Source organism: Manacus vitellinus, unplaced genomic scaffold (assembly GCF_001715985.3).
Source record: "Manacus vitellinus isolate BGI_N305 unplaced genomic scaffold, ASM171598v3 scaffold_12_pilon, whole genome shotgun sequence".
NCBI classification, from domain to species: Eukaryota; Metazoa; Chordata; class Aves; order Passeriformes; family Pipridae; genus Manacus; species Manacus vitellinus.
The window spans coordinates 9,685,500-9,704,832 of NW_021938949.1; the positions used below are offsets into that span (position 1 = coordinate 9,685,500).

Genomic DNA, 19,333 nt, shown 5'->3' on the forward strand with positions numbered 1-19,333 from the left:
GATGTATTCCACATGATTACTTATTTCATCTTTTCCTTTTTAAACAGAGGTTGAAAGTGCAAGCTAAAATGGACCATTAAGTGTAGGAATCATAAAACAGAATATTCGCACACTCCAAAAAGTGCCTTCACCCCACCCTTAACCACTTCAGTTATTCAGCAATAAAGGCCAAAAGGAGGAAGAAAATCCCACTTACTTGGTTCTGTAGGGAAAATACCCATGAGGCGAGAGAGCAAACTGTGCACTGCTCTCAGCACCTTGGTGTTCCCACAGGTCATACAGGCTGCCACCCCTCGCTGCAGGGGCTTGAAGCTGCTCAGGATAGCAGGGGGCTGCTGCACAGTCAACAGGAAACTTAGGACCTCTAAACCAGTGCAAATGTTGGCAAAGTTGGCCTGGTTGGGTTGTTCCTAAAGAGAAACGTGCAAAAAGGCAGTGAGTGGGGGATAAAACACGTAAGAATTACACAGATTACCAAGTTCAGCTCAAATCTGTTGGAAGTCTATAATAAAGTTGAGGTTTCTACAACATTGATGCTTCAGATCAATCTTTTGGATAAGTCATGCAGTATAAAACTGTAAAAAAACAAGCACTACAAAATCTTTAACCACAAAAGTACTACTTGAGCACGTACAGGTATGTTCCTTCTGGTGTTTGATGTGATGCTCAGGTTGGAAATTTGCCTGCAACCTTGCTGGTTAGAAATGCTGTCAACAGAGAAAGGTGTTCCTTGTCAACACCTTTCAGACACAGGCCTTCAGTGAAGAGCTAAACCAGCATATTTTACAATAAGTTATAGTTTAAAGGATAGAAAAGGGAATATTTGGACCCAATGAAAAAAAATTCCTGGATGTATCTTTGTAAATAAATTAAGTTATCATTAAGATAGTAAATTATTCATAAATTATCCATTTTAATGGCAATTTTCACTCACTTTGCACACTACTTGGGAAAAGGTGAGCAAAGCAACAAATATGAGCTCCCTGGAGCACAATCAACACTTGTAAACCCAAAACAAATGGAGCCACAATAAAAGCTCTTCCAAAAGGAGAAGGAGAAAAGGATGGAAATAGTTATCTGCCCTTTCAAGGACCATCTAGTAACAGTTACTAGTTTATTAAATATTTGTATCTAGTATTATACAAACAAAATAGTTGTAGAAAAACTTATTATATGGCAGAAAGCACACAAACAGCATAAAAACTATAAATAAAATGTTGTGCCATCAATTACAGAGAGCTAGCCTTTCAGTGAACTTCATAGTACCATAATGTAGTCAGAAAACCAGGAATCAATAAAATCAATCCGTAAAACTTCCTATTAAGAAAAAAAAAATCACAAAAATAAAAAGCCCACCAACCATTAAGTACTGCAGCTCTACAAATTATAACCACTGATGCCATTCACACACTTCACAATTTATCTATTCCGCTACAGTGAAGAAAAGATCAGTACTGTAAAAATCAGTATGCAGGTATCTCACGTGCCAGTGAAACCTAAAGCCCTCCAGGACTAGAACATAACTTACCACAGTCATGAGCAGCTTGTCAAACCACTGCAGCTTCAGCTCTGACTTGGGACACATGTCTGGCCGTAAGGCTGTTTTCAGCAGGTTGACACAGCGGCGAGACAGCAACTCCGCAGGAGATCCAGCAGTGTTTGAGTTGTCATTTACCTACCAATTCACCAGAATTACACCCTTCAGTAACCAACTCATTCATTTATTATGTATTCTAAGCAAGCATATCATTTCTTACTTCTGCAACAGATAGGCTTAAGTAGTTTTATCAGTACGGTCACAGAGCCTTTAAATGCATAAAAAGCTGACAACTAATAGTAAACACCAGAATTGGTGTCTAAATTGCCAGCTAATTACCCCAAATCACCCATCAAAGGTGTATTTAAAAAAAAAGTTTCATCCCATACTTTATTGCTACAACTCTGAACGTGCTCAAGATGGTTAATCTTTACTGTTTGCAAGGTACCCATAAACATATGCAGCTCTTTACTCAATTCATCTATATACTTAAGAGCCCATCTACTCTGTGCAATAGACTGTGGTGTATAAAATCCCATGCTAATTACCAGCTGAGTCTGCTGCAGGAGCAGAAGCCATAAAACTTCTCAGCTTTGAGCTACACCCAGCTAATTTTCCCCACTCTAGAAAAGTTAGTTCTCTGAAAATTTGGTGAAAAGCTTTAGTTCTACAAGCTGGATGAAAAACAAAAATAATCCCATGTATTGGATCTTGAAAATACAACTACAGTCATTATCCTTACATATGTAATTGATAGTCATTCCCTATTAAACCCTCCAAATATCTAGTTTTGGGGTGAAGTATTCTTGCTCTTTAACCCAGGCAATAGCACAACCATACTTGGCAGCACCACGCAAACACATAAATGAATCAAGGAAACAAAGTATAGGAACACTAGAACAATCCAAGCATAAAAGGGCCTGTATGAAGAGAGGGGTTTATGGTTTTGGCTACTACTGCCACACTGGTATTTGCATATCAGAACAAACACACTACCTGGCAAGCGATCCTAATCAAGAAATTCACCACTGTGTCTGTGTGCTGCTTGTCAATCGGCTTGGCAAGGAGGGCATCGGCTCCTGGCAGGGACTGGCTACGTCCAAACACCTGCATGCACACAAAACACAAAACCCATAAGCAAGATTGAAGAAGGAAAACAACAAGAACGGATTTAAAATGTTTTCTAAAGCTAAAACCTTCAATTTAGGGACTTTGAGTTATGGGGGGAAAAAAATTATGCTGAATTGCTTAGTCAGTGCAGGTTGTAATTTCAGAGTCTCTGAACAAACCCTGATTTTTTCTTACAGCACTTATTGCTCCTGTAGCTGTCCTGAATCGTTTAACTTCTTGGCCAGAATCCACAGACAATCCTCTTTTAACAGCAGATGAGGCAGAACTTGCTCCTTCTCCACTTGCACTTGAGTCCATATCTGAATCTGGCTGAAATATCAGCAGTGTGCATGTTAAAAAAACTACACTTAACTGTGTAACAGTTCATTCTTTAACCATTTATTTAGACTTCCTACCTGCTGGTCTTTAACTCTTTGCAATTCCCATTTAATAACCACTTCAGCAAGATCCACAGCTAATTTTCTTTGCTCTACTGTAACACTGGGAGTGAAGCCCAGTCTCTGCATGGCACTAACCACATGCTGAACCAAGTGATGTCTCACTGGATAATAAACCTGAAAAAATGGTTTCACAGAAATGTTAGTCATTAACCAATAAAATTCTACAAAAAAACCAGAAAGTTGAAATAAAGCAAAATGGTAAAATAGTCATCAATCCCAGAGTTTGCTAAATCTGTACCACGTTCAAATTTTGCCATCTTGAAAAGTAACTGGTGCTTTGAAATAAAATTTTGGCTACAATTTTCAGTAGGGACTCCTGATTTCATGTACCCAAATGAACGTGTTCTTTTTAAGAGTCACGATTTTTCTCCAGGACCAATCATGCCAATTTTTTGCCAACCCTTTAGAGAGCTTCAACTCACATTTGAACACACTCAGACATTCTTCAAAAAGGGCTGAGGCATCTTTCCTCAAAAGTGCCTTAAATGTGTATTAGCTGTCCCTTTGGACTGCATTTTAATATGCATTTTCAAGTGATCCTATGCTGACATTCTGCAGCATTCCCTCATTTGTTTCGTGTTTGTGCAATGAGTTCATCTCATCTGACACTGAGTTTTAACTTCAGTCATGATAGAGCTTAATAAATTACTTGCTACTAAATAGTTGTTTTCAGTTATAGATAAGTATCTTTAGAGACAGATTATACATTACATATTATATATTTTGCAGCTAAACCATATACATCAGAGTATGTTATTTTTCTAGTCAAACTGCAGTTTACGTCCTTGATATGGGAGATACAGTGACTACCAGAATCACTGGTACAAGTACCTTGAAATGTAGTATTATCAAGTACAAAATATGCACTAGTTGGGGAACACTATGACCCTCTTCCACAATGATTTTTCGCGTCCAGTGAGTGAGCATCTGATGTCCATCCTCCATCCGAGCAGGCACAGCTGGAGTCAGAATAGCCATGGCCTGCCTGACAATAGCTCGGGCCTCCAAGGCATGAGCCTTCAGAAGACTGTGAAACACCTAAACACCAAAGTTTCTGATCAACATTAATACTATATGTATTTACAAAAACAAAGCATTTACAAAGAAAGAGAAACTACAACACATGTTTTCTAAAAAAATGCACTTTTTCCTTAAAGGTCCGTAATTTGTTAAATATACGACGATATATCATCATCAGAAGTATACAGCATGTACTTCTGTTTTCTTTACACTCCGTTTTCTTCCTCCCTCTCCACTGTCCAATTCAAAGTTTTCCCTTGGTCCCCATATTCTGTCTCAAATGAAGTGTCTGCCTCTTAAATGAAGAAACATTTCCAATTTTTGTTAATTCAACCAAGGACTTTTCATTGTCCCACTTATCCTCCCTGTTTTCACTTACCTTCAAACTTTTTTCTACACTCTCCTATCCACAAGGAAATCATATTAAATATTTGGCCTGCTCCTTCTGTAGTTGTGGTATTTGAATTTAACTGTTCCCTTTATACTAAGTATTCAAACCCACTGTGCAGCTTCTACCCTGAATCTTAAAATAAAGCCCACTGCAGAACTTACCCACATCCCTTAAACAAACGAACACAAGCCCAATACCTGCAGAACTATCTTCTTATGGATGGCAAATTTGGCAATGATGTGTGCCAGAAGCAAATGGCCACTGTATTTGCAGGCTGGGTCCACACAGGCCTTGGACAGGAGGCAGGGCCAGGCGAAGGTCATGAGGCGCCTGAGTTTGCTGTTGCGGTTTTTGTTGTTGTCGTGGATGTGATGCGGGGCGTGCTCGACCAGCAGCGTGGCAAACTGCAGCAGGTGTATCCTCAGGGAATCCAGCATGTCAGCCTGCTTTTCTGGATCAAGTACCTATCAATGAGGAGAGAAGGAAAGCGAGGGAGGGGAAAAAAAAAAAAAAGAAAAAGAAGACAAAAAACCCAATAAGTTTTATTATTATAAAAGCAAAGTCTTAGCCTTTTGCCTTTTGAGTGGTTTTTAAGAAGACTAAAACCTGTAATTACTTTTTTGACTCGGTTTAGTACCCTCAAAACAAACTCCTGAAGTGTGAACTTTTAAATAATGAGCACATCTGGGAATTTCCAAAGTGCTAGCCTATAAAAATAAATAAATCAAAAACCCCAAGCTTTATCTTCAACATTTTTTTTATAATTGGTTTCATGAAACAGCAGTGAATTAGAAAGGTACTGCTGTTCAGTCATGGAAAGCTTTCCTTATAAGACTGGGATTACAGCCATGTTTAAAGACAGATATTCAAGTTCTGAAGGTATCAAAGTGAAAATTGTAGTCCAGCCCTACTGATGACTGATGGATCTCATGTTCAGTGCTACGAAGCCATTTGATGTAACAGATCATAATATTCAGAATAGCACAACTAATTCAAATTAGGATTGAAAAGCCAAATGAGAGGAACAACTTTTTGTTTTAATTTTCAAACACTTTAGTGTAAACAAGGATTGTTACCTTTGTAATAAAAACACTAGTGATGCTTTCTGGATTATCTCCTTCTGGGTTTGAAGGTCCTAACAGCTGTTCACCTTCTCCCTTTTCAAAACTGTACAGGAAAGCAGGATTCAGGATATGTTGCAGCACCTACAGAATATAAACAAAAAAAGTTAGCCTGAACTATTGCATTCCTGTAATGGCAGCCAACATTCAAATACTTTCATATGCAAAGCTGCATGTTGGACACACTCACCGTGTTACAAAAGGAAGCTATAAATAAAACCCTAAGAAAAAGACACACACAGATTTTTTTCCCCCCTCTTTCTCCCTTCCAAGGGCAAAGATTCTTAGAAAGTGTAACCTAGTCAGTAATAAAAGCAAGATGAATTGCTGTCTCTGTTTATTATCACTCTTCTTCAGGTATGATATTTGCACCTAAATGGCTCTGCCAATTATCGAACTCGTTGACATTTAAGTAAGCAAGTTTTGTTGCCCTAGTTCCCAAGAAGAAAATTAAACCTAAATACCAGGCTTCTTTGATTTAATTGCTTTAGTTACCTTGGCTTTGAGCTCATCTCCAAAGTTTGGGTCATTCAAGTCTACAAACCGGAAGAACAAAGCCCGTTTTTGGGGAATACTGTAGTTTTTAGGGATCTCTTCTTCCATATATTCCTTTAAGAAAGTCATATTGCAGAGAAATCGACCCGTAAAAGCTCGTAGCAACTGGAAGAGTAACTCTATATCTCCATAATTCCTTCTGTAAAAACACATAAAATACAAAGCTTCTGTGAAAAAATACACAACTTATTATGTTGATGAAACTAATCTTGCTTTTAAAGGAGCAGAGAGGCAACAGCAGGTAGTACCAAAGGCATGGGTTTAGAGGAGTGGCAGTATTATGAAATATATTACACTTTCCCTTCAATAACTGCAAACCATTTTTAGTAGCCCTACATACCTTTCTAGCACTAAAATTTTTAAAACAATTCATGCAAAGTATAGGAAATCAACATTTTTACTTACTTGCAGTAATTCAATAAGCAATAAGCCAACAGCTTTGGTTCCTTCCAGTTTGTTGCAGCCATATTCTCCTTACGGTGTCTCTCCTGGAAAGCTTCACTCACCCACACACGTTTCAGCTGATTCACCAAGGAATGCTGATTTGCTAACCAACATTCATCATTCTTAACAATAATACTTATGATCTGCCCAAAGAAAAACAAGACAAATGCACAGTCAACACACAGCAGGTCTGTCAGTAGAAACGGTGACATAAAAACACTTCTTTAAGGGCAATTAAGAGTTCTAAAATATTCACCAGTAAAAAAAGTGAAATACAAACTAGTTGAGATCAAAAAAAAAAATTTCTGTAACAATTGTTTCTGCTGCCGTGTTTTCCTCTTGTATCCTACTTGATAAAAAAGTGTAGTTAATTTGAGTCTCTCTTTCCTTCTCAGAGTGACTCCAACTACAAACACTTCACATGCTTTTCTGTGAGCTACACACACACACACACTGAAAGCCTGTAATGTAAGAGGTTTGCAGCTGAAGAGGTTTTAACTGTCTAGAGCAAAGATAAACAAGAATAAATGATACCTTGATGGCTTGGAACTGCAGATCCAGACGCATTGTGGTGGTGCTTGGAGACCCAGGTCTCACGGCTGCCTGGGTACCGACGGGTAAGAGCAGAGTGATAAATCGGTTGGGATTAGCTGCCAGGACATCTCGCAGGGGTTTGGCATCTTTATGCTTTAAGAAACTCTGCAAAAGGGGAAGAAATAATTTTAATAACCTTTAAAAGCCAAAATGCCAAGAGGTTATATTATCCTGAAGCTTTTATATCCCTCACTAAAGTTGCAGAGGTCGTATTTCACGTATATAAAAACATCGCCTACAACTTCAGTAACAGCCCTACATGATGTGGAAAGGTATAAAATCAACAGTTCAGGACAAACAAATACAAACCCAAGAATAGGCACCCTACAGTCAGAGTAAGACCATGATCAAGGACTACAAGGTCATACAGCAAAAAAAGGTGCAAAAGATGAAAAGCTTTTTGTTCACCAGATCTGTGAAGTTGAGGGCTTTCTCCTGTTCCCCTTCCCACACAGCTTACCATAAACATTCTGCTCCACTGGGGATCATTTAAAGTGGCTTCCATCATGAACAGCTCCACAGTCTGGGACGGATGACGTGTCAAAAATTTTATCAGTGGTTCCCTGAATGGACTGCCAGCCTGAAAAATTCACAAAGCTTAAATTAAAAATGCAGAGTATAGAGTATTTTCAACTAATTTGCTACCACTCAGAAAAATACATTTGACTTGGCATTTATGCAGATACAAAATGTTCAGAACTTTCATGATGACAATTTATTGACACTTTAAAAACTTAACTTCTAAGAGTGTAAGACAAATGTTAATACCTCCTAAAGGCTTGAAGAGCACATTTTATCACATCAAATATTCCCATGCCACATTTAAAATATTATAATTATTATACACTAATGTTTAAAAATACCATAAAGCAAAAATTTCAGCAATGTTAACTTCCACTTTTACCTCAATTAACATTGCTCGTTCTGTTTTCATAACAACTTCCAGGAGAGGTTTAACCAGAGTCTGTGGGGCAGCTGGGATCAGATGGAACAAATTTATAATTGCTGAACAAATCTTCATTTCCTACAGGTAAAAAGAAACAGGGTTGAATTAAACATTGCCAGCTACAATGTATAAAAACAGTATCTCACATCTTACTTATTTGTTCCTCTCTGGATTAGCATAGCCAGCAATCAAATGTAAAGGGTTAACATTTATACAGCATCTACTTACCACAATGTATGAAACAATTGCTCTTGTGGAAGTCTGCCCTGCCCCCCCTGTAACATCATGGTTTAAATTTTATTTTCTTTGTCAGTATAGTGGTGTTTTACAGGTAAGAGTTAAACACTGTGCAACAACACTGTTGATGGGGGAGTTCCACAGTGCTCACTGCACCACACCAAGTGGTTTGTGCATCAGACAGCCAGACCTTCCCATCTAAACAATTTCTCATACACACCCCACACCCCCAGATTACATGTGAGGGAAGAGAGACAGTTTTCCCACAGCACTGCTCAGTCTGTCTTGCAAACAGCTTGTTACTTCAAAGAAAAGTCAGCTCTGTTCTCCCACTAGATATTAAATTCTCCAGAAGTCTAAGATAATTTTGCATTTCTTTTTCATTGTGTGATTTAAATGGAGGCTGTATTTCAGTCAGCTAGAGTGTGGATTTCCTTCAGTAAGAAAAGGGAAAGGAAAAAAAACCAAAACATCCACCTTCACCTCTCTAAAACCAAGTTCTAATGTGCAAAATATTATCAAGGCACTGCATTTCCTCAACTGAATTTAAACACAAAGCATTAGGCCCCACTCCTTTAACATGATCTGCACAGACAGAACCCTACAAAACTACTCTCCTGGATTGAAGTGCAGGACTGAGAACAAGAATAAAAACTTTTGAAACTACATATGCCTTCAGAGAAACAAATTCCTGCTCTTCTCAGCATGAACATGCTTAACACCCTTAACAGCAATGGCATCAAAACAACTCTGCCACAGACAAACAGGGGACAATTCACAGCACTGCACTCAAAGGCACAATGCACTCTGCCCAAAACACAACAACAAAACTAACAAACCACAGTTTAAAAGAAAAAATAAAAACAAACAACTACAACAAAAAAACCCATGACAACAAAAAAAAAATTCCTGTGCCTCCACTGATTTTCTCACCTCTAGCCCTTCTGCAGCAGGCTGAACCAAAACAGAAGTCACAGCATGAAAAGAAAAAGCCCACAAAAATATCCAATAAATGTACAAATTAGTACATGCTATTCTTCAGGCTGCAGTCTAACTTCAGTACAGTTACTTTCTCATCTCATCTCAAATGGAAAGAATTGAGACAATGAGTATCTCACATGCTCCAAATTGCCCTCCAAAGAACTAGGATGAAAAGTATCCTTTTTCCTACTTGTACACTGATTAGACACAGTTTCTCAAATATTTATACTGAATAAAGAGATATTAGAGATTATTAAGTTAGGGGAAACCATATTTTAGCATCTTCAAAGACAAATTTGGCCAGCATCAATTATGAAACCACCAATTATGAAACCACTTTCAGTACTCCAACTGTCAAGCTATAAAGCCCCCTAAAGCTACAAAGTCCTCTTAGGCTGTAATGCAGAATATCCACCATGGAAATTCCACCAAGGAAATTTCCACCCTCTCACAAGAGGGACAGCTGGAGGCAACCATCTAGTCAAAACTTAAATCTTTCAATTAGCAGACATGACCTAAAATCCCATGCCTTTCCTTAGGGAGGTAGGGAAGAGAGGAAGAAGGGTTTAAATCAAGCATTTCACTCGCTGGGCCAATGAATTAGATTTTAATCACTAGTTAATATTTTTTGTTTTAATTTGTTCATTTCTCTAAACAGCCAGGTCACAGTTCAGGATCACAGTAGGACTGTCATAAATTATTTAGGTGAACAAAAGGCTTAGTTATTCTGGCATCAATGTGGATCTTTATGATAGTCATCAATTATTATGCAGAATTTTTAACTGAAATGTATGAAGTTTTTATTTTGTCTACAGTTACCATTTACATACGAAAACTCATTCCCCAGACTTTTGAACCATTCATGAAGAAGCCTTGCTGACCAGGCACTACCTGCTGGAGAACTGCATGACACCAGCATTGCCATCAAATGGCCCCTTGACCCAGTGCTGCTGGAAAGAGATGAAATGATTGTAACAGCCCCCTGTACAGGTAGGGAACACCAGGCTTTCCCAATCAGTTCTCTCCTCCAAGGTGTTTTTACCATCATCAGTATTTAACCATGTGGTCTGAATGATCCAACCCTGATAACACTCCCCAGCACTGCTCCTAAGTGAGTATCTCAGATTTTGGAATCTCATTATGATCAGGAAAAAACGAGAGTAAGTGAAATGCCAGCTACAACAATTGACCACCAGTCTCACCATTCCACTTTTTCTACATTTAGAAGATACAATGACAGCAATGACACCTGCTTGCCACAGCAACTGGCACATGGACCATGCTGTCTGTGTCCCCCTTGAGATTTTATTTTTTAAGGAAACTTTAGAGCAACAACTAGGGAGCAGAAAAGTAACATTTAATCAGCTCTGCAGTCACACAGTCCTATCTGAAATGATTCCAGAGACTTCTCTCCCTCAAGATGTGACAGTAGATTCTTTCTCAAGTGTCTGGTGTGCACTTTCCCCTCAACATACCACTGTTTTAAAACAACATTAAAAAAAAAAAATCACAGATTTAGGAGACTAAACACACAATTACATAGAAAACATTAATAAAAAACATTAAAAGCAGGAGAATTCCCAACTAAATATGATTTAGGCACAACTAAAAACTGGTCTAGAGGTGCCACATTGTGGTCTAAAAGACTGTTGCTATAAAAAGATATGCAAGATATCTGTAATCATCACTTTTGAAGAGCAAATCCCAAGAGAAGAATATAAAGGCCTTAGAACTACTCTGACCCAAATAAAATGTGTTTAACTGAAAAATGGACAGTGTTTTAGCTAAAAACATAAGAAAAATTCTATTCACCTTCATTAGAGAACATCCAGGACTAATACAAAGAAATTATCAAATTCACATTTAAAAGCTCTCTTTGCAACGACAGGAAAGACAAAAGAAAAGCCATTAAGCCATTTCCACATTTTAAGGGAAATAAAAAGCCAGTCTAATTTCATCCTAATTTGAAAAACAAAGATATTAATGAAATTCCCCCCATTTTTTTCCTAGTTCCAATAATAAATCTCAACACTTAATATAAGTGATAAGTAAAACATTAATAGAATTATGGCACTTCTGACAATCCACATAAAACTACACTGAAGCAGGAATTCCCATCAGTGCTGTATTGCTGAGAGCACACAGCATTGACATTACTGTACAATTTTCCATTTATAAGACAACTAATCAGCTTCCCATAGTTAACACTGAGACCATTAGTTTCAATGGAAGAGAGATTTTAATGTGATCTCAACAAGTAAATACTGAACTTGGTTTTAATAAATGTAATTCACAATTAACTGGGATTATATTATCATTATGTATAATTTTCAAAAGACTATGTTGGGAACATCAAACATATTAGTGAAGAAAAGAGGGATTATGCTGCTGAGCTCATCAGCCATTCCAATGAAGAGCAGATTTCTAAGCAGAAAATCCTGAGGGGGGAAAAAAAAAAATCCTTGAGCTGTTCCCACACCAACCTGTAAGTAAAGTCTTTAAAGTAACCCTTTTAAGCAGATAAGAAGCTTCTCTTGCTGAGATTTCTAACAGACATTCAATATAGATACAAGTTCATTAGCTTGTAACAAAGCATCAGTGTGTAATCAGTCATGGCAACATTTACAAGTGAACGAGGTCTGTAATTCTAAAACGTTAATACCACTTATTTCTTCTCTTCTCACATAAAAGCTTTCATTAACTCACATTTCCATCGCTCCGTTGTCCACCTTTGTGTGTGATAACTACAACTTCCATCCATTTACGCAGGTGTTGCTATAAAGAGAGGATAATCAGTATTATTCTTCTAATTAACTGTTCCATTTTAGCATAAACTAAAAGAAAAGAAGTAGAGGCAGAAATAATTCTTTAAGAAAACAAGGGGGAAAATTATTAGCTATTTTCGTTCCCTCAGATTGAAAAGTCTTCTGTTACTAAAAGCCCTCTCCATATTCACCTAAGCAGGGATTATAAGAGTACATACATTACACACCACAAAAAACCTAAGTCTGATAGGTTTACACTTGTTTAATCATTTGCTTGATATAGATGCATTTAAATATCCATGCCAAAAGGATAAAGAATTCCCATATACAGTTTAAAAACTGCAAATAAACACTGCAATACCTTCCAAAATTTAATAAATCAAGAAAGCACCAACACAGACTTAGTCCATTAGGAAGTAAAACATATTTTCAAGGTACTGGTGGCACCTTGCTTAAAGATAAATTTGTCCAAGCAGACCTTAGCATAAGTAGGTATGTCTTCACTAAAAAATAACATCTCTTAACTTTTTGGTTTAGCAGCTCTTTCGAAATTAACTCAAAATGTTTAAAGAAATCGCATTTTTATTAATTGTGAAACAAAAATCTTTCAATTCCAATACACACATTGAGTCACTACTGAACTGTTCTTTGACTTTTCACCAATACAAACAGTAGCTAGAAGAAAATTTCTTTGGGAAGAGCTAAAGAAAAAACTTGAATAGGCTTACCATCATCTGGTCACAGAATTTATCATTGAAAGAGTTCGGGAAAAGTCTGGTAACTGATGTCAAACGATTCACAACGTTCAGGGTCAGGCTTCGATAGTCTCCCAACATCATCAGCAGTGGCCTCATGTGGGTGTGGATTTGATCCACTTCTATGGTAGCTCCTTCCAAGAACTGCAAGAGAGTACATGACTAAGATACAGGTGGGGAGGGAGGCGACTTCTGTGCAAGCATCTCTCTTAAAGAAAGCTGACTTGGTTTTTCTTCTTGTATTTTGCACTTTCAGAATGCAATAGCTCAAACAACACTTAGTGCTGGAAAAGCATCCAGTGACAAGATGGATTTGGGAAGCACTGAAGTATTTCTGACACACGGGAGGATATTCCATAAAATAATCAAGTAGGAGATCTTAATACAGACAGATTGAAAAACTGCTACAGCTATAAATTCAATACACAGCTATGGATGAACTACTTAGACACTGCTTTATTAAGAACTGCCTGTGAATGTGGCCAAAGGCAATAGAGCAAATTTCTGTGTTACAATCTGCATGCATCCTGAGCAACATAAAAGGTCAAAAGAACCTGTCTGCAAGCAGTCAGAGACAATATTTCCTGTCATAACCAAACATCCTGTGGGTGTGAATTTATCACAGGAAAAAAAACTAGAAAAATCTGATGTATAGGTCAAACAATCCTTATTTGCTCCCTCTTACATCTCAACCCAACTGTATTGTCAACAAGCCACAAATAATAAGTACATTCCCTCTCATGACCAGAGTGACAGGAAAAGACATCTGACTTTTGGTCAGTCAATGGCATAAACAAATGCAAACAGTTACATTCCCTGTTACATGTCAGCCAATCTACACAGCATTACTTACAGCATCTTTGTAATTTCATTAGCTTTGTTTTCATTTAGAAGAATAGTATTAAAATCTTGCTGAATTGGAACTAGGCACAGTTACTGGATAACAAATCATGATGAACAAATATCTTTTTCCCTGCCCTTCCATCTGGACAGAAAGACTGAAAAGATTTACCATGGTCCTTATCCAAGAGCTTATAATGCTTAATTTCAAGATGGATAATTTTTATGGCTAAGTTCAGGCCCCCAGAAGACCACATCTGACAGAAACTTTTAACAGAGTCAGTAACAAAAACTGAACAGAGCAGCCAGTATTCCCTGTAGAGAACTTTCCCAAGAAGTTTTGTACCAAGGAAGTAAAGCAGAAAGAACAATGGCCTCAAAAGGAATGTTGTTTAACACAGTCACCTTTCTCATGCATGCTTCTCCTGCCTCCTGCAGTTCATTATTTGTTGAATTCAGTGCCTTGAAGAGTGCAGCAATGATCTTCTCTCTTGACTGAGGCAAGTAATTGCAGGCAGCTAGAGCATCTGCAAATATCAAAGGAAATTTGTTCTCTTTGTTAACACAATTTCAAAAGAGAGGGGAAAATAAACCCTAATTCTATACCACTTCTAGTTTCTTTTTATGTCATCTGAAATTACAAACAGCTAAAGCATTACATGCATTGCCAAAACCAAGATACATCATAAAACAGCAAAAGAATGGGAACTCCATTAGTGTTCTTAAGTTTTCCTAATGCTATAAAACATAATTAATCTCAAACTGTTTAGGGTTCATTTCAGAAACTAAATTCTAGTCATTAAGAAAGCAGCAATACTTTCCCATTATTCTCTCCATTAAACTGTGACCTCTGGAAAGCAGTCATCAGTCTTCCAGGGCTCAGGTTTTCTGCTGATCCTGGGAAGCAAACTGCCCATTGCTCACAAGGACACTTAACTACACCAAACTTTGCTCAGGAATTTTACTTACTTAAGGCCGCAATTCGAAGAGGTACAAGAGATGGAAGACTTTTGTAACAAGGTAGTTTCATTAAGGCAGAATCTTCAGCCTCACATAAATTCAATAACTAGGAAAAAATAAACAAGCCTTTTTAGGCATCGTGACTCACATTTGAAATGGTACCTTTTGAGTCTTGTTTCCTCAGAGCCAAGTTTATGGAAACACATTAATCAACCTTCACATTTCACCTTTTGAAAGTTTTAAAATGCACAAAGAAAAATGCGTATTTTTAACACTGAAAGTACTAACACCATCACTGATAAGTATCTGCATTCAAATATAAGAACATAAAGAGAAAGTACCTCTGTGTAGAAAACCTTGTGCTCCACAACATTTAGATCCATTGTAAACAATCGGGGTTGCAGGGTTGTGCAAAAGGTATTTCCCTCCATCAGGCCAATCTGGGCATTTGCAGGTTGATGCCTAAGTAAATGCTTTTTAGGAGGAACCATGTCTTGGAGAACCTACACAACACAATTTAAATGACTGAATTAGTATCCTATTCAAATGACCCCACAGACCCAGGCACTGAGAAGACACCACTAGTCATGGCTGCACATTTCTATCCATTTGCTCCAGATGTATGGCTTGAGAAATCATTAAGTAAGAACAAAAGTATTTCTCTGAACTAATTTAATTCAGCCAGTTCACAAAACAATGCAGTATCTGTAATTAATACATATTTTCTGTTAAATATATCTATTATATTTAATAACTTCACATGGTGTTATAAACAACAAAGAAATTCATAGATTGAAGCATTTCAAACATTCAAGTAAAGAAACAAGAATATATTAAACTCCCGAAACATCAGAAAAACAAAAAAGTCAGTGTAACTTCTTTCCATTACACCAACTTCTCACTCTCCTCCATAAACATCCTTAGCAAAACAAGATATCAATTAGGAGGTTTGTCTGTATGTTCCCAAACTACAGTAATGACATCTCTAGTTTGGTATGTTGCCATGGTCCTTAGGGCTCATGTACATTCACTTGTCTTTCAAGAGAATGAATGCTATTAGCATTAGTATCTAGCTAAAAGTTATTTCAACACCAGCTTGGATCTTTATAGTCCCTTTCTGGATAGGGAAAGGCATAGCAATAAGCCTCATATTTAGAGAATAACACAAAGTGGACATTCAAAATGCAGTATCTATACAGCCTAGCTTGGTGGTTGGATGAGCAGTCCATAATTTAAGGAAGTAAATTAATCTGAAGACACTATAAACACTGGCCAAGAGTCAGGCACAGTTGTATGAATTTCTATAGTGCTCCAGCCACTATGTACTTTAAAACAATGAAACTCAGCAAATGACAAACATATGCTATCAAAGCACAAAGAACTTCATTTACTAATGTGGAAAAATGTACCCAGGAAAGCATTTCTGCAAATCCAAACTGGAAAACAACTTTAAACTCAGGTTCAGTAGGTATTTCTGCTTACCTCTTTATGTGGCTCCATAATCACTGTGACACTTTTCCCAGTGACCTGTGCAAGCACCTGCAATGAATGCATGGCTTGTTTTCTCACAGTAGAGTTTGGAGAGGTTACTTCTCGAACAAGGTCATGTGTTACATGGTGGAAAGACTTTTCCTGTGCTGCCAGGATTTCTTCTGTTTTTTCTTCATCTTTTAAAGGAGTTGCACACCTGATCAAGAGCTGTTCTAATGTGGTCTTTGCCATAGCAACTGCTCCATTGGAAACCTGGGGCATCACAGATTATTTTTATTAACTAAGTACAGAATAAAGATCTCAAATCTACACACTACTCACCAACAAAGTTAGAATTTCATTTTGATGAATCCTGTGCAAATGGCTAAAACCATATAAAAATAAAACTTAAACAGAACACACATTCAAACAGTCTTCCCATCAATCATTCCAAAATTTTGAGCTGCAGTGCAACATAATTTTATAAATGACCTCAAGCACTGGAATCCTTCACAATGTTGTCACCAGGTGATTCACAATGAGAAATGACCAGGCAGATGGTTCTCTAGGTACATATAACTACATACAGTTTTTTGGTAAAACACAAAATGAACAAAAAAATCAGTGGGTTTTGTGCATGTTTTTCAGGAAAAGAGGAAATGTTCTCAAGTTTCACCAAGGGAGGTTTAGATTGGATACTGGAAAAGAAATTTCTTCAATGAAAGGATGGTCAAACATTGGAATAGGCTGTCCAGGGAAGCAGTAAGTGTTCAAAAAATATATAGATGTGGCACTTGGGGATATAGTTTAGTGGTGAAGATGGTAGCATTTCATTAATGGCTGGACTTGATAATTATTTCCAACTAAACAGTGATTCTATGACAAGTGACAGTGAATCCATGTTCTTTTGGTGACCTGCATGGGGCCTGTACCTTTCTACTCTGAAAGAAACAAGTGTAATCCCAACAACTTCAGCAAAGTTACGTGCAAAATCTGATCTCATTCCTAACTTCAGGTCTTGGTTTAAGTTAAAATGACTAAAACTCACTCCCAGCAATTGCAGATCCGATGCATTCTGAAGTTCAATAAAATCAAGATTAACAAGAGTTCAATCTGTGTGAATTTAGGAACAGAAGTTTTTCCCCACACCATTTGATATAATTCATTCATTACATACCTCTCCAGTCAAATCCATCATAACAAAGAGAAGGGCCTTCAGGAAAGTTTGCTGGTTCTGGAGAACCCAAATTAGTGGCAGCCGTTCCATAAGAAATTTAATGGACACAACACCTCCCAGTTTAGCATACCAGGCTTGTTCATAACAGCAAGCACATAAACGCTCCACAATGTACGAAAACAAGGGGAGCTGACAAGCCTGGAAACAAAGAAATGGGTCAGTTTGCCATTTTCAGCTCATTGGTAGCCTCCAAAATTTTAGAAGCAAAATTGCATTGACTGAAACTACACCATTTAAATGCATTTAAAAAAAAAAAACCTCACCCTTTCTTTTGAACCCAAGATGATGCTCGCAACATCAAATATCACTGCTAGAGCCACCTCCCCTATTTTGCAGAGCTCCTTCTCCTCATATGCCATGCAGATTGCTATGGCATCAATAAGCACCAAGGGATCCATGCCTTTTGACCCATTTTCTTCGCTGTGAAACATGGCTGTGCTAGGCTGGCTTCCAACCTGATAGCACTGCAGCAAGAAAGGACCTGCAATTTGTAAAGGGGCAGAAAAGAGAGAGGGGGGAAACAAAGATAAAACAATAGATATTTCAATATGAATAGTCTTTTAATTAAATTTTACTACTCCTCAGACTAGCTAGCGGTGGAACCAGTAAGCCCTGTGCCTATTTGCATATAAATGAATTGTAAAGCATTCTTCACTTTTAGAAGAAAAAAAAAGATTACATCTACTTGAATATTTTCTTCTATGCACTAGACTGTGCACTGCAAGATTTAATTAAAATGAAGAATCATAAAAATGCAAGTTACATTAATGTGACAATGAAGAGTGATATGTCTACCCTATGTCTTTTCCCCCATTACTTGTCATGCAGCCCAAATCCAAACAAAAACATAGATACAAGACACTGCAGCACTCTAATGTTCAGTTAGTTCCTCCAATGGTCCTTCAAAACCACAAGTGGAAACAACCCAATTAAAGATCATCCACAAAAATGACTGTGAGCATCAAGTTACACAAATGCTCTGGAACTAGCATAGAATCAACAAGGTTGGAAAAGACCTCTGAGATCGAGTCCAACCTTTGACCCAACATCACCTTGTCTACTAGACCATGGCACTGATGCCACATCCAGTCTCTTCTTAAACACCTCCAGGGATGGTGACTCCACCACCTCCCTGGGCAGCCCATTCCAGTGCCCAATCACTCTCTCTGTAAGGAACTTCTTCCTAATGTTCAATCTAAACCTCCCCTGGTGCAGCTTAAGACTGTGACCTCTCATCCTAAAAACTATATACAGCTCCAAGCTGCAATTATTTCATTGGCTGCAGCATTTTGAAAAGTATTATTAGGTGATTGTTTTTTAAAACCTGCTTAATTTTCACCACTCAAAAGAATTAAGACATAATTCATCCATCAGCAAAAAAACCCAACACAGTTGCACAGAGGCAACTGCAATATCATGGGTTTCTTAAACAAATTACTGTAAGTAAAAGCACAAACCCCTCCACTCCCCTCAGGAGAGGCCACAGGATCTGTGTCCCCTTTACTCACCACACTGCTGAGCCACTGCCACCATGGTGTAGTGGCGGATCAAGCTGGCTACAAAGGGCAGGGCACTGGGCCTCAGGTCCTTGATCACCGCGGACATGAAGGCCCCCGTGAGCGCCTGTTCGAAGGTTTTCCGAGCCGGAGTGTCCTGTGCTTTGTACCGATGGGAGATGATCACACTGGGTATGGACTTCTCAGTAAAGCTGAAAGACAACAGAACTTCATTATAATCCCAAACTGCAGCACTGGCACCTCCTTCAAAACCATTGGAAAGCACTTGATTTAAAGTTTGCTCTTGATATCTAACTCCTTCTCTACCTCCTGTTTTCCACTTATTTTGATAGAGCTAGACCAGTTCAGTTGGTCCATATTAATTTTGTCAACCACTGGTCTCAAACATGATG

At 37.9% G+C, this 19,333-nt stretch overlaps 1 protein-coding gene across 3 annotated transcripts in view; it reads right to left on the reverse strand.

Moving 5' to 3' along the window:
• TRRAP (transformation/transcription domain associated protein) overlaps positions 1 to 19,333 on the reverse strand; it is a 75,504-nt gene that overhangs the window by 38,066 nt on the left and 18,105 nt on the right. For all 3 annotated transcript variants that reach the window (XM_029957781.1, XM_029957782.1, XM_018067332.2), the window contains exons 23-44: positions 18,933 to 19,132; positions 17,688 to 17,905; positions 17,365 to 17,562; positions 16,200 to 16,460; positions 15,059 to 15,220; positions 14,727 to 14,823; positions 14,163 to 14,284; positions 12,891 to 13,061; positions 12,104 to 12,172; positions 8,138 to 8,257; positions 7,694 to 7,813; positions 7,174 to 7,338; positions 6,601 to 6,782; positions 6,136 to 6,334; positions 5,596 to 5,724; positions 4,717 to 4,983; positions 3,940 to 4,146; positions 3,064 to 3,222; positions 2,843 to 2,977; positions 2,534 to 2,644; positions 1,529 to 1,675; positions 197 to 410 (exon numbers count right to left, since the gene is read on the reverse strand). In XM_029957781.1, the coding sequence (XP_029813641.1) occupies positions 197 to 410; positions 1,529 to 1,675; positions 2,534 to 2,644; positions 2,843 to 2,977; positions 3,064 to 3,222; positions 3,940 to 4,146; positions 4,717 to 4,983; positions 5,596 to 5,724; positions 6,136 to 6,334; positions 6,601 to 6,782; positions 7,174 to 7,338; positions 7,694 to 7,813; positions 8,138 to 8,257; positions 12,104 to 12,172; positions 12,891 to 13,061; positions 14,163 to 14,284; positions 14,727 to 14,823; positions 15,059 to 15,220; positions 16,200 to 16,460; positions 17,365 to 17,562; positions 17,688 to 17,905; positions 18,933 to 19,132 (3,653 nt within the window). The remainder of the gene's footprint in view (positions 1 to 196; positions 411 to 1,528; positions 1,676 to 2,533; positions 2,645 to 2,842; positions 2,978 to 3,063; positions 3,223 to 3,939; positions 4,147 to 4,716; positions 4,984 to 5,595; positions 5,725 to 6,135; positions 6,335 to 6,600; positions 6,783 to 7,173; positions 7,339 to 7,693; positions 7,814 to 8,137; positions 8,258 to 12,103; positions 12,173 to 12,890; positions 13,062 to 14,162; positions 14,285 to 14,726; positions 14,824 to 15,058; positions 15,221 to 16,199; positions 16,461 to 17,364; positions 17,563 to 17,687; positions 17,906 to 18,932; positions 19,133 to 19,333) is intronic.